Source organism: Telmatherina bonti (genome assembly GCF_933228915.1).
Source record: "Telmatherina bonti genome assembly, chromosome: 15".
In the NCBI taxonomy this organism is placed as follows: domain Eukaryota; kingdom Metazoa; phylum Chordata; class Actinopteri; order Atheriniformes; family Telmatherinidae; genus Telmatherina; species Telmatherina bonti.
Genome location: NC_136613.1, coordinates 957233 through 972195, shown reverse-complemented (window position 1 = coordinate 972195; position 14963 = coordinate 957233). Strand labels below are relative to the sequence as shown.

Sequence of the window (14963 nt, the reverse complement as noted above, 5' to 3'; positions counted from 1 at the left end):
TAACAACTTTTGGAAGTATCTTTATATGTAAAATCATATTCATGTTAGATATTGCTAATCTGCATATTTTAATGATTATTTTCACTTACAGGCAACAACTATAGTTTTGACAGGCATAGATGGTTCACTTGGGTCCCCAAAACCAGCAACATTCTCGGCAAGTACTCTGAACTCGTACTCCACACCGGTAGTGAGACCCGTAACCTCATAGCTGAGTTCAGCGATGGATTTCTTGGATGCCCGTATCCATCGCATACCCTTCTTTTCCTTCTTCTCAACACAATAACCAATGATGTCACTTCCTCCATCCTCAGTTGGTCTTCTCCAGGTTACAGTTACTGAATGTCCATCAACTTTCTCCACCTCTGGTTTAGATGGTGGGCCAGGTGGACCTGCAGACAAAAAATAAAAAAAATTCTTCCAGGTGCACTTGAGAACAAAAAGAAATAGACAGATTAATAGATAAATGGAAGGTATCAGCTGTACGCACCAAATCTATCAACCATCTTGACGGCTTCAGAGTGTGATGGCTCACTGGCACCATACTGGTTAACAGCAGAGACTCTGAAGAAGTATTCATTTCCCTGGATGAGTTTGTGGGCTACATAGTGACAATCTATGACCTTCTCCTCCAAGACTGTCCAGAGCAGACGGCTTGTTTCTCTTTTCTCCAGAGTGTAGTATTTGATAGGGGAGCCTCCATCCTCAGTAGGGGCAGTCCACGTGAGAGTCACCTTCTCTGATGAAATGCCACTGCATCCAATGGGCCCTGGAGCACTAGGAACATCTAGAACTTTGACCTTGACAGTTTCTTCTTTCACACCAAATGGGTTGCTGGCAGTGATGATGTACTCTCCAGAGTCCTTTCTGCCTGCATATTTTACAGACAGAGTTGAGGACGTTGCAGTGGTTTCAATGTGAACAACGTCAGAGGGTTTGAAGTACTTCCCTCCCTTTGACCAGCACGAGGTAGGTGCAGGTTTGCCTAAAATACTGGTGGCAGTGATGACAATAGTGTCACCAGCCCGGACAGTAAGACCCTCCATCACCTGAGCATCAATAATAATAGTTGGTGCAGCTGTTGGGGAAAAGAGAATATATTAAACCTTTCATATAGCATCCCAGTTTCTACCTTTGAGTTATATTGTCTTACAAAAAATTGGGACAATATATACATCAACACATCTTCATCTCACCATATTCATCTCTGCAGATAATGGTATCTGTTTGCTCGGACGGGGGGCTGAGGGCACCAGCAGCATTCTTTGCCCTGATCCTGAACTCATACTTGCATCCCTCTTGCAGATCAGCAACAGTGAAGGCAGGTTCCACAACATTCACATTGTTGGCTTTCACCCAGATCTTTGAGGGCAGGTCTCGTTTCTCAACAATGAAGCCAGTCAGTCTGTGACCACCATCGAACTGAGGCTCAGTCCACTTAAGGGTCACGCTGCTTCTGGTGATGCTGATTACATCCGGTTTACCAGGTGCATCTATTGACACAGGTATAAATCATAACATAAAACTGTTGCATAACCTTTAGAGTTCTATACTCACAGCCGCTCTGAGCCTTTGAACTCACCAATGGGATCCAAGGCCACCTGTGGATCGGTGGGAGCACTCGGCCTGCCGATGCCAGCCAAGTTGACAGCCATTACTCTGAACTCATACTCCAGCCCTTCAGTCAGCCCAGTTACCTTGTGCTCCTTCATCCTCAAGGCAGTTGGACTGGCCCTCTTCCACAACATACTACTTCTCTCTTTGAACTCTACGTGGTAACCTGAAAGTTGCATCAGGAGAGTGAAACGAGTCCACAGTGAGTTCACGTCAGATACACTGGAAAGGAAAATGCTGTAGATAAAACATGTTAACACCTGTAATGGGAGATCCTCCAGTCTTCCTGGGATCAGACCAAGCCAAGTATGCAGAATCATGGCGCATGCTCATGATCTGAGGAGGAGCAGGTGCGTCGGGAACATCTAAAGAAGAACAGTAAGAATCATAGTTAGAAAGACAGAAAAAGTCGAGAGTAAACCAGGTATTAACATAAACACATAACAAGTACTTACTGAATGGATGTTTGGCTATGATGGGCTCAGACTTCAGTCCTTCTCCAACGCCATACTTGTTCTCAGCACAGACTCTAAATATATATTCTGTGCCCTCATGGAGACCAGTCACCCTCATGCTATTTGTCTCCACAGTGGACGACACTGTCACCCACATGTTGGTGATAGAGTCCCTCTTTTCTAGGATGTAGTTGGTAATCTCTGAACCACCATCATCCTTAGGAACACCCCACTTCAGCGTTGCACCATCCGCAGTCACATCCTTAAACTTGATTGATCCAGCTGGGATTCCAGGTTTACCAACCACCCTATGAGGAGACAGAGGAAACATTTTTACCTTTGCTTTTATTTCTATATAGCCGATGCTGTATAGATATGAATGCTATCCGGCAAACCATGCTGCATAAACCTGACCTGATGAAGATTGTAGACTCCTTGCTGCCAGCACTGTTTCTCAAAGTGATGGTGTATTTAGAAGCATCGGTCCTCTGGCAGTCTCTAATCAGGAGGGTGGTGTTTACAGCTGATGACTCTGCACACACACGACCAGTGTCTGTCAGGTCCTCATCGTCTCCCTTCTTCCAGGAGACCTTGGGAGTAGGTTTGCCAATGATGGGGATCTTCAGACGGACAGTGCTGCCCTCTTTGGCAATGTAGCACATGTTGGGCAACTCCCTCAAGTCACAGGTAGGATGAACTTTGAACAGAAGGCAATATATTTTACCACTCCTCTTTAAACATTGCATGCTTGTTGTACAAATTCTTTAAATGGAAGCTCCATAAACTTGTAGACTTACTGATCTGGTCCTTAGCAACCACTGTCAGCTCTTTGGCAGAGCTCTCTCCAGAGTCATTTACAGCTTTGACACGGTAGGTGTACTCTCTGCCCTCCACCAGGTCTTTAGCACTATACTGCATATTTTTGGATCTCATGAGCTCTTTGTATTTATCTTCTCCATTGAGAACCTCCAGCACATAGCAGGTGATGCGACTACCACCATCAGTAAGGGGTTTCTTCCAGCTTAGAGTGCAAGAGTCCTTGGTTACCAGCAGGGTCTTGAAGTCCATGACTGGCCCCGGCTCCTCTGCAGAAAGTCAAAATAATTTGAGTGTGTAAGATTCATGAGAATCCAAACACATTAAAAGCAATCTGTCTTCATCAACTCACCTGTGGCTCTTACTGAGTCGGCTGTCTCACAACACTCTCCAGTACCAAGCTGGTTCACGGCTGACACTCTGAAGCAGTAGGACCGTCCAGCATCCAGGTCTGGAACTTTAAATGATGTCTTGTTGCAGTTGTTTGACACAACTGACCAGACCTTTCTCTCAGTGTCACGCTTCTCCACAATGTAGTGGGTAACTTCAAAGCCACCATCAATCAGAGGAGCATCCCAGAGGATGGAAGCACTGTCCTTAGATGTCTCTTTCACCATCAGGTTTACTGGTGGTCCAGGAGTGTCTGAAAACATACAGAAATGTGTCCAGTCACCATTGACTTTAACCTGTTTTGAGTACCAAGAGACAGACAGCTAGATAATGACAGTTTGTTACACAAAAAACAGCTAACATTTCACTAACCAAGTACTTTAACAATGACGGTGTACATCTTCATGCCAGCAGAGCTCTCCAGGTTCAGAATATATTTGCCAGCATCATATCTGTTGACATTCTCTACCACAACCAGGGTGTCTGTGCTGCTGGATTTGATTATAATCCCCTGCCGATCTTTGATGTTGGTGTTCATCTTTGCCCAGATGACCTTGGGAGTGGGACGACCCTTGATGGTGGCCTGCAGTTTCATTGTAGCACCAGCCTGCAGCTCCAGGACTTCCTTCAGCTCAGCACTGAGCTCTGCTTCAGGAGGAACTGAGTAAAAATGCAGAGAACAGTTGCATGAATGACAGCAGACTTTTTCAGCATTTGACTGGATTCACTTAAGAATCCAAGCTTATTTTATCTAAACTGCCTTGCTGATGACACCTGATTGCTGCTTTTCAAATGAATATTTTTGAACTATTGTTTTTCTAATCTTGCTAATGAAAGAACAGTGATTTGCCTTTGGATGGTGTAAGATTTTAAAGTAAATGAAATAAATTATTAATATTCTGCTTTAATTCATTTTTCTAACTATTAAAGTAACAACAACTCAGAGAATCCATACCAATGATGTCCTTGGCGACATGAGTCCCCGGTACTTCTACCGGCTCACTGAAGCCAACTTTGTTCACAGCGGTGATGCGACACTGGTACTCTGCCTTGTCAATGAGGTTCTGAATGATGTAGCTGGTTTCCTGCAGATTCCTGGGGACATTGCAGCGGATCCAGTCTGTGGTGTTGGTCCTCTTGCACTCCACCAGGTATCCAAGGATGGGGCTACCACCATTGTTTGCAGGGGCAGTCCAAGTGAGACTTATGGTGCTATGGGTGGTGTCAGTTACAGAGGGGTTCACAACAGGTCCGGGAGGAGCTGAAAAATACCATAATGACCCAGGTTAGACTTTCTGGCAGCAACAGAAGTAGAATTTTCAGATAAAGTAATATCTGGACTCACTAATGGGGTTTTGTGCAGTGGCACCAGCTGATGCTTCACTGGGTTTGCCATGTCCGGCGACATTAACTGCAATGACTCTGAACTCATATTCCACTCCCTCTGTTAACCCTGTTACTTCCAGTGTCCTTTCTGTCATCGGCTTCCTGTTCATCCTGGTCCAGTTCATCTCTTTGGTCTCTTTCTTTTCCAGCATGTAGCCCAGAATGGTGGACTTTCCGTCATCAGCAGGCTCCTTCCAGCTCACAGTCATACGGTCTTTGGTCACATTGGTGATCACAGGAGCTTCACAAGGGCCCGGAACAGCTAAAACAGACATCAGAGTCAGTTTCTATGTTTAAAATAAATTTCAGGTTAGAAACTAATATAAAACTATTAATTCTGAAGGTGACTCACTGTATGGGTTCTTGGCAATGACTGGGTTGGTGACAAGGGGGTCTCCAACTCCCCAATTGTTCTCAGCTCGGATTCTAAACTGGTACTCATGACCCTCGATTAGCTTTTCCACATTGAACTCGAGAACGTTGCCCTTGACCTTGGCTGAAACCTGGGCCCAGTTAGCTCTACTGGTCTCACGCTTGTCCACGATGTAGTTGTTGATGGTGGCACCGCCATCTTTTAGAGGAGGCTCCCAGGACAACTTGATGCTGGTGGCAAACACCTCAACATACTTGGCACTGACAGGAGCTCCAGGAACATCTAAGGAGAAACAAAGCTGATGTTCATGCTTGTGTAGAATTCAGTGTGAATCCAACTTTGGTGGAGTTTGTACAAACCCAAAAGCATGCACAAGTCCTCACCCAAAATGTTGACCTCGATCTCTGCAGACTTGGATCCGCTGGCATTCTCAGCCAACACTGTGTAGATTCCTGTATGCTCCTTGGTGACAGCTGTCATCTCCAGTTGAAAGTGATGCCTCTGGTGGGTAATGACCTGGCCCTCACCTGACTTAAGGCTGTCTTCACCTCGCTTCCACGTGACTTTGGGCATGGGCTTACCAAACACCTCAGCCTCCAGGAGGACTGTGCTTCCAGCCTTGACCTTGAAACCCTTCTGCATCCTGGCATTGAGTTCCAGCCTTGGAGGTACTGTGATTAAACAAGATGAAATGCATGATGAAACAGTACAGACTAATTCTAGTTTGTCAGATTAGGGTGTGAAAACCTCTCACCATTCTCGGCACAGACCAGGACTGGGTCTGTGGGCTCGGAGGGCTTGCTCAGGTTGACGGCGGTTTTGGCAATGACTCTAAACTGGTACTGAAGGTCTCTTTCCAGACCAGTCACCGTATACTCCTCCCGAGGGACGTTTTGACTGCTGGTGTTGCAGCGTATCCAGGTGTCTCCAGGCACCCTTATGGCCTCCACGTAGTACCCAATGATCTTACTTCCACCATCGTTCTTTGGACGTGTCCAAACCAAGGTGACTGAGTTCTTGGTTACATCCAGGATCTCAGGTTTACCTGGAGTGTCTGTGATACAAAAAACATAGAGTAAGCAGAACCCTTCTGCACAAGACAACCAGGTCTCATCTGCTGGTGTAAAACCTACCAACAGGCGTTCTGGCTGTCACAAAGTCAGTCTTCTTGCTCAGTTTCCCCTGACCAGCACGGTTGATGGCAGACACTCTGAAGGTATACTCCAGACCCTCAATGAGGCCAGCACATGGGTACTCAGTAGTCCGGACAACAGTGTCGTTGGCCTTCACCCACAGAAGACTGTTCCTCTCCTTACGCTCGATGTAGTAACCGGTGATGGGGCTGCCACCATCACTCTCAGGCTTATCCCAGGCAACAAACATACAGTCCTTATTGGTCTTGTTGATGCGACAGTTGAGCGGCTCACTAGGAACATCTATCAACAAAATAGAAATTAAATATAATATGCTGCTAAACACACAATTTTGGACCAACATGAGCTCCCATGTCTGTCTAACCTGAGCCCACTGTATGACCTAAACCTACCGAATGGGAACTTGGCAATCATCCTGTCAGACTGGATGGGATCTGACACACCAAAGCGGTTCTCAGCCCGGATTCGGAACACATACTCTTTCCCAGGAATAAGCTTTCCCAACCTGCAGGTGGTCTTTGAGCATGAAGAGACAGCTGTTACCCAGTCACCTCTACTCACATCACATTTCTCAACCACATAATTGGTTATATTGCTGCCTCCATCCTCCAGGGGTTTATTCCAGGACAGGGAGCAAGCATCAGAGTCAATGTCACTGATCTCCACAGGGCCTTCAGGAGGACCAGGGATGTCTGAAATACATTGAAACGTAAGTTGAATCTTCTTAGTACTCAGTAGTAGAGCACCAAACTATTTTTTTTTTTTTACTTGATCTGGAATGAAACTCACCTCTAATGATGATCTTTAAAGTCTGTGACACCTTTGCAGAGCTGTTCTCAGCTACGAGGCTATACTCTCCACTGTCAGTCCTCGACACATCTTTGATGATTAGGACGCACAAGTTTCCAGACTGGTGCACAGCCAAGCGGCTGGAAGGAACCACAGGATCTTCACCACGCATCCACTTACAGACCGGGGAAGGTTTCCCTGAAACCAGCGCCTCTACTCGGAGTTTGGCTCCAGCTCTAGCACCTGCTGTCTCAGCCATGACAATCTTTGGCTCCACTGCGGGTCAAGACATGAAAACTTGGCTTATTACATTTTTCAAACTAACCTTAACAGCTTTTAAGGGCACACAGTGTCTTACATCATTCCTTCTTATTGCTGTTAACACAGTTAAAGAAAAATAAGCTGAAAATGTGCTATTTGGATAGAAATAATCTGTAATAAAACAATGACCACAGATAAGAACATACCCATCTGTTCCTTGATCTCTACCGCCTCTCTGGTCTCGGTGAAGGAGCTCATACCCATGATGTTCTTGGCAGCCACCCTAAACTTGTATCTCTTTCCTTCTTTGAGCCCACTAACACTGATAGTAAAACCTTTCACTGTCGTGTAGGCGTTCCATTCTTCCTTCACAGGTTCTGTATCTTCTTCCTCCTCCACCACCTCCAGTGGTGGAGGAGGTGCTGGAGCTACCTCTCCTTCAGGGACCTGTGTTCAGCCATAGGGGAAGAGCGCAGATTAATAACTAAGTCTGAACTGTGAAACCATCTATTGATACACAGCAGCTGACGTCACAGAAGTGTTTCACTGCACTCAAACTCCAGCCGCCGAGTACCTGCACCAGTATCTGGTCCGATAGCGACTCAATCAGGCTGTCCATATGCTGCGCCATTAAGTGTGACAACAAGAAAGGAGACCCAGACATTTCTATCGATTTCCGAAAGAAGATTGTCAGAAATGATTTTAGCGATCAGGTGGAATAACTGGACACTGACTGCAAGTAGTGTCAGAAAATGAAAGATTCAGAGTGAATCTGATTTGCCACCTTGTGTAACAAATGTTATCAGCATTTAATTTGTAGATCTTTCTACAGAGATAGGAGCTGTGAGCTTAGCTTATATATCAGTTTACAGCAACAAATATTTTTTGTCCTTTAGATGCCATATTTTTGGGGTTAAGGAAAAATCCAATAGCTTGTCAGTTGGAAAACTTCTGCAGGGATTCTGGGTTACATCCAAAAACGGCTTTTTTTTTTTTTTTTTTAAAACTTCTTGTGGATTGCAATGAGAATTATCCATGAGACTTATGTTACATCAGCCTCACTGCAGTTGAAATAAAGCAGCATTCCGCTTAGATGATCAGTGTTCAGTTCTCACAATGGTGGCAGTAAAGTAAAATGCATAATTATGTCACGTTCCTGCAAGGCATCAATAGACAGATGTGAAATTACTGCCAAGTTAGTTTCTCTCACAGGAAAAGACTTTTTAATTGAGAGTAGAACAAGTTTGTTGCAAACCTCCACAGGTGCTGGCGGCTCTGGAGGAGGTTTGACTTCAATGTATTCGATCACATAACCATCGATCTTGGCACCACCATCTCTTTCAGGCTTCAGCCAGCCAACCATGGCACTGTTCTTAGTTACCTCCAGAACCTCAATCTTCTGACAAGGATCCGGCTTGCCTGACAAAGGAAACCAGACATATGTGACGGTGTGTTCGTAACATCTGTTAAGGGGAAGATCTACATGTATGATTCAGAGATGCCACTTACTGACAGGGTCAGAAGCCAGATAGGAGGTGGGAGTTACTTTGGGAACTCCAGAACCGTACTCATTGACAGCTGTGACTCTAAAGTAGTATTCGGTGCCAGGCATCAGACCACTGACTTTGAAGGGAATCTTGTCTGCTGGGACTTCAGCCTTGACAGTTGCCCATGTTTTACGATCAATCTCACGCTTTTCAACGATGTAGTGAGTGACCTCGCTGCCACCATTGTTCTCTGGAAGACCCCAGGACAATATGACGGATGTCTGTTTGATGTCTGTAGCTTCTAGACCCGCTACAGGTCCAGGAGTGTCTGGTGGGAAAGATCAACAGTTCTTGATTTCATGAACATCTTTTATCATTTTCTCTTTGAGTTTTTTCCTAGGGAAAGCTGTGTATGCAGATAAAACAGGGATGAAGTGAATTCTGCTTGGACTTACCCAGAACCTTCACGGTGACAAACACGGCCTTCTCTCCGGCAGGACTCTGCAGAGTCAGGCAGTATTTGCCAGAATCATCGCGGGTGCTGTCGGGAATTATCACGAAGGTCATGGTGTCGATGAGGTCCACTTTACCCTTCCTGACTACATTGTCAATACCCATCCTCCTCCACGTGACCTTGGGAGGGGGTCTACCTCTGATGGTGGCACAGAGCCTAATGGGGCAACCAGCTCTAACTGTCAGTCCCTGCTTCAGGTTGGCATCCAAGTCAATCTCGGGTGCCTCTGTTGGAGGAAACAGTGTACGTTATACCGAAGCACAGCTTTGATTTTTGTCCATATAACTACCATATAAAATACAATTACATCCTCACCTAGGATTTCCCTTGGAATCACAGCGCCTTCCAGGTTGCAGGGCAGGCTCATGCCCACCTGGTTCTGAGCAGACACTCTGAATTCATATACAAGCTTCTCATCAAGACTTGTGACGGTGAACTCGCACACAACAAGCTGAGCTGCCACATTGCATCTTTTCCAGCCTTCATCTCCTTTCTTCGCCGTTCCTTGCGCCCTTATCTCCACCACATAGCCGATGAGGGGAGCACCGCCGTCAGACACAGGTTTGATCCAGCTCAGGCTAACTGTGGATTTGCTGCTGTCCACAACCTTCAAGTTGGTAGGGGGTGCAGGAGGTTCTGAAAACACAAGTGCGTAAGGAAATAGAATTTTTTTCCTGATTACAACAATGAGCATCTAAAAAAGATTACCAGTTACATACCAACTGAATCCTTTGCAGTGATGGCACGAGAAGCCTTGCTTGGGCTGCCAATGCCGATTTCATTCACAGCCTTTACTCTGTATTGGTAATCATGGAGGGGCAGTAAGCCAGTAACAGTGAAACGGGTTGAGGGGATTGGATCCTTATTGACAGGAGACCACCTGACAGCATGCTCTTCTCTCCTCTCTAGCAGATACCCTGTGATTGGCTTTCCTCCATCTTTTTCTGGTTCTGACCACTGCACAGTCATCTCCTCTTTGCTGATCTTGGTGACTTCTGGAGCTTCAGGGGCATCAGGTACATTGAACTGGGTTCCAGCAACAATGGCCCCAGTCTGAACTGCAGGTCCAGGACCCATCTTATTCTCAGCTCGAACTCTAAAGATGTACTCGTTACCCTCAATAAGACGGGTTACATTAGCTTTGTTGGTGATGACAGCATTGGAGTGGACGGACCAGACCCCCCTCTTGGTCTCACATTTCTCAATAATGTAGTTGTAGATGTCACAGCCACCGTTGTCCTCTGGGACTTCCCAGGCCAGGTGGCACCTGTCGATGGTGATACCAGATACCTTGAGGTCCCTGACTGGGCCAGGTCTGTCCAGTACGTTGACCACAGCAGTAGACGAGCAGGTTCCTGCACTATTGGAGGCTGTTATGACATATTTTCCACTGTCAGTGCGCCTGGCACCAGTTAGCAACAGCTTAGAGAAGTCTGTACCGGTTTCTATCTGAAGCTTAGGACCCTTCTTGATCTCCTCTGTACTGTCATCTTTGGTCCATTTAACATCAGGCTGAGGTTTGCCCTTCACTGCAGCTTCAATAGCTATGGAGTCTCCTGCCTTCACCACCAGGGTTCCATCCAGTTTCACCTTGACCTCAGGGTCCACAAGTTCTTCCTTAACCAGTATTTCAGCTGTGGTCACCCAGTTACTCTCACCTCCCTCATTCTTAGTCTGAACTCTGAACTGGTAAATCTGGTTTTCGATGCATCTATCTGCCATGAAATAAGTCTCCTTGATGGCACCCTTGTGAATTCTCTCCCATTCCTCTGCTTCTTTTGGTTTCTTTTCAACATGGTAACCTAGGTTACGGCTACCACCATCATTTTCTGGTTTCTTCCACTTGAGGAAGCAGAAGGTCTTACCAATCTCAGATATGTGCAAGTCAGTGGGTTCACCAGGTTTCTCAATGGGATCAACAGCCAGAACGGGTGTTTTGGTCTCAATAGTTGGACCAGCACCAATCTTGTTCTCTGCTCTGACACGGAAGAAATACTCCAAACCCTCAGTGAGAGGAGCCTTTATCAGGCGCTTGGTCCAGTCATTGGAGACTACTGTCCATCCTCTTTGGCTTGGCTGACGGCACTCAATAACATACTGAGTGATCTCAGTGCCCCCATTGTCTTCAGGGTTCTCCCAGGACACCATGCAGGATTTCTTGGTTGCATAAGCCACTTTAAGGTTCTGGCAAGCTCCTGGTGTGTCCAGGACATTAACCAAAATGGTAGCTTGTGCCTGTCCACTGCTGTTCTTGGCAACAATTGCATACTTTCCATAATCTGCCCTGACAGCATCATTGATGACCAGCTCACAAAGAGGATAATTGTTGTTAATCTCTGTGCGCTTGTCCCTGGACAGAGCTCGGGCATCCTTGGTCCATGTGATCTCTGGATCTGGTCTTCCTTTCACTCTGGTGATCAAACTGATTATCTGACCTGCTCTGATTGTCACAGAGTCACGGCAGGAAACATCGACAACTACTTCAGGAGGCACCAGGATGTCCTTTGCCAGGATGGTTTCAGTAAGCTCCCTGGGCTCACTGTCTCCAACCTTGTTAGTAGCTCTGATTCGTAATCTGTACTCCATTCCTTCAATGAGGCCTGGAACTCTGTAAGCACATATCTTGATGAGATCTTTATTGATTCTGTCCCACTGGGCACTTCCTGACTTCTGAGCTTCAACCACATAGCCCAAAATGGGACTGCCTCCATCTCTTGTAGGTTTGGTCCAGCAGATGTCTGCGTAGGACTTGCTCCAGTCCTTCAGCTTAGGGTTACCAGGAGGTCCAGGTTTAGTGATGGCACGAGTGGCTTTGACAGGATCAGAGGAGGGAGAAGGCTCGCTGATGCCAGCAATATTCTCAGCAAAAACTCTGAACTCATAGGTGTTGCCTTCAAACAGGCCAGAGACTCTATATCTTAGGTCCAGCACAGGAGTTTTGTTGACACGGATCCACTTTCCTGTCATTTCTCTGCGTTCAATCACATAGCCGCTGATGGGACTGCCGCCATCATACTCAGGCAAGGTCCATTCAACAGTCACAGCATTCTCTGTAATATCAGAGCACTCAGGTGGACCTGGTGGACCAGGAGGGTTGAACATGTGCTTGGCAATAGTAGGAGGACTTTCCAGTCCAGCACCAATGCCAATCTTGTTTTCTGCACGGACACGAACAACGTACTCACGGCCCTTCTCCAACCTCGATACCTTGGCCTTGGTGCTGGTACCACTGGAGCTAACAACAGACCAGGGTTCCCATGGCTTTTTTACATCTTTCTTTTCCACTACATAGCTGGTGATGGGGGTGCCACCATCATCTTTGGGTGCCCTCCACTGGATCATCATGTAATCTGGAGTCACTTCCAAGATGTTGATAGGTCCAGTAGGTGGACCAGGTAGATCCAGAACTGTGACGTGAAGGGCAACTGTCTTGCTCCCTGCAGGGTTGGACACAGTGAGGATGTACTCTCCGGTGTCCCCCCTCTGGCACTCGTGTATGCTAAGGATTGTTGACGATCCAGCAGTCTCAATGCGGTATCGACCTTCAGATGTGATCTCCTTGTCATCACTCATCCACTTGGCTGTAGGAAGGGGGATGCCAGTCATCTTGGCTGGCAGAGCAATAGTACTGCCAGCTTTCACTGTAAGGCCTTCAATAAGTTTCACATCAACATCAATAGCAGGCGGCACTGAAAGACAGCAAAACAGCAGCAGTTTATGAAGGTTCCCGAGCCATACATGTAAACATCCACAGCTGGGTAATGCATGTCTTACATGTCTTCTCCTGGCAGGTGACCGGGACGCTGGTATCAGGACGGCTCACACCGATAGCGTTCTGAGCCTTGACCCTAAAGCGGTAAGTCTTGCCCTCTTCCAGACCTGTGACATGACTGTGGTTATTGCTAACTGTCTTGAAGGTGACCCAATCAGTTTGACCCTCCTCTTGGTGTTCCACAATGAATCCAGTAATTTCGCTTCCACCAGTGCGATCTGGCCACTCCCAGGCCAACCACACTTCTGTTTTGTCTGCATCAGTGTGGTGCAGGTTTTTGGGTGGACCAGGAGGATCTGAAAGGTTTTCACAGAAGCACAGTTTACTTTTAACTTCAGATGTGAACATGTCTGAGCATTTTCTGGATGCAGAATGAGCTCAGTTTACTCAAAAGGCTGAGAAAACAAAATAGTGCAGGACAGCTTTTACTCACAAAGAGGATCCAAAGCCTTAATGGGCGTCTTGCTAATAATAAAGTCACTCCTTCCAAACTGATTCTCAGCAGCCACCCTGAAAAGGTACTGGATTCCTTCCATCAGGTACAATGCCATCAGACTCAGCTTCTTATTGGCTGCAGCGACAGGCACCCACTGGTCTGACGCCACATCCTTCTTTTGCACAACATAATGGGAGATGACAGCACCACCGTTGTCCTCTGGAGCCTTCCAGGTCAGGTAGGCTGACTCGCTGGTCACCTCAGAGATCACCAAGTCTCTGGGAGGAGTAGGCTTGTCTGTCGAAGACAAAGTGTGTTAGAATAACCTTGTGTTTCTGAATTTCCTCCTTTGTGTTGATTAACATTTCACTTACTCAAGACTAGTACAGCAACAGTTGCCGACTTCTTTCCAGCAGCGTTCTCCACTGTGACAGTGTAGTTGCCAGAATCTGGACGGACGCACTTGGGGATGAAGACTTTGCTTCCAGTGGCGGTAACTGCAACAGTGACATGAGCAGGAATGTCTCCATCATTCTTCTTCCAGTTGACCGTCGGTGTTGGCACACCTTTAATGGTGACACTTAGGGTGATGTCGGTGCCCAGCATGGCCAGGTGGTCACGAGCCATGTTAGCATCCAGGAGCAACTCTGGCTCCTCTGTTGAGGGAAAATGAAGATTTTAGTAGACAATTAAAGCAGGTAGCCAGTCAAACAAGATGTCAAATATCTGTCCAGGAAAAAACTGAGGATGACATCCACTTACCAAGTCTGTTGTGGACTTTAATATTCTGTTTGACATAGGCTGGATCAGATCTCCCTGCAGCGTTGACAGTAAAGATCCTGAAGGTGTACTCCTGTCCATCAGCCAGACCCGTCACCACATAATGAAGGTCTGGACACTGTTCTGGGGTCTCGTTGGCCTGGGTCCACTCCACAGCACCGGGCTTCTGGTACTCAACGATGTAGCCAAAGATCCGTCCTTTTCCATCGTGGCGAGGTATCTGCCATTTCAGACTGACAGAGTCTTTGGTCTTATCGTAGGCCTCGGGGGTCACTGGAGGGCTGGGACGAACTAACGTGGGAAAAAAACAAAACATTAAATCATCATTTTTATGTAAAACACAGAAACTTATGTCAGTATCAACCCTACTCTGGAAATGAGATAAAAATTTGTGTTCATGGGTTTGTGTTACACTGACCAATGGGATCTTTGGCGAGGATGGGCTTGGATGGGATGCTAGGATCTCCGATTCCCAGCTCATTCTCAGCCATTACCCTGAACTCATACTCGCAGCCCTCCACCAAGTCCTGGACTCGGTACTGAGTGGCCGGGTACAGCGGGTCTCTGGTGACCCTGGACCACCGCTTGGCTCCAGGCTCCTTCTTCTCCAGGATGTAGTTGGTGATGGGTTTTCCTCCATCACGCGGCCGATTCCACAGCACCAGAGCATTGGTAGCGTACACCTCTCTGACTGTTGGCATCTCAGGGGCCTCGGGGACTCCTTCATTGAGCCAAA

General features: G+C 46.8%; 1 protein-coding gene across 4 annotated transcripts in view; it reads right to left on the bottom strand.

The window, feature by feature from the left end:
• The window catches only part of ttn.1 (titin, tandem duplicate 1), a 215722-nt gene that overhangs the window by 44141 nt on the left and 156618 nt on the right, over nt 1–14963 (bottom strand). For all 4 annotated transcript variants that reach the window (XM_079253959.1, XM_079253960.1, XM_079253961.1 and 1 more), the window contains 29 exons: nt 14646–14948; nt 14210–14518; nt 13822–14103; nt 13445–13744; nt 13014–13307; nt 9959–12928; nt 9555–9875; nt 9181–9465; nt 8748–9053; nt 8494–8657; nt 7445–7685; nt 6978–7253; nt 6581–6880; nt 6168–6470; nt 5789–6088; nt 5418–5705; nt 5014–5316; nt 4621–4923; nt 4231–4536; nt 3648–3935; nt 3238–3528; nt 2867–3154; nt 2484–2766; nt 2070–2377; nt 1875–1979; nt 1583–1780; nt 1197–1493; nt 491–1078; nt 90–392 (listed from right to left, as the gene is read on the bottom strand). In XM_079253959.1, the coding sequence (XP_079110085.1) occupies nt 90–392; nt 491–1078; nt 1197–1493; nt 1583–1780; nt 1875–1979; nt 2070–2377; nt 2484–2766; nt 2867–3154; nt 3238–3528; nt 3648–3935; nt 4231–4536; nt 4621–4923; nt 5014–5316; nt 5418–5705; nt 5789–6088; nt 6168–6470; nt 6581–6880; nt 6978–7253; nt 7445–7685; nt 8494–8657; nt 8748–9053; nt 9181–9465; nt 9555–9875; nt 9959–12928; nt 13014–13307; nt 13445–13744; nt 13822–14103; nt 14210–14518; nt 14646–14948 (11103 nt within the window). The remainder of the gene's footprint in view (nt 1–89; nt 393–490; nt 1079–1196; nt 1494–1582; nt 1781–1874; nt 1980–2069; nt 2378–2483; nt 2767–2866; nt 3155–3237; nt 3529–3647; nt 3936–4230; nt 4537–4620; nt 4924–5013; nt 5317–5417; nt 5706–5788; nt 6089–6167; nt 6471–6580; nt 6881–6977; nt 7254–7444; nt 7686–8493; nt 8658–8747; nt 9054–9180; nt 9466–9554; nt 9876–9958; nt 12929–13013; nt 13308–13444; nt 13745–13821; nt 14104–14209; nt 14519–14645; nt 14949–14963) is intronic.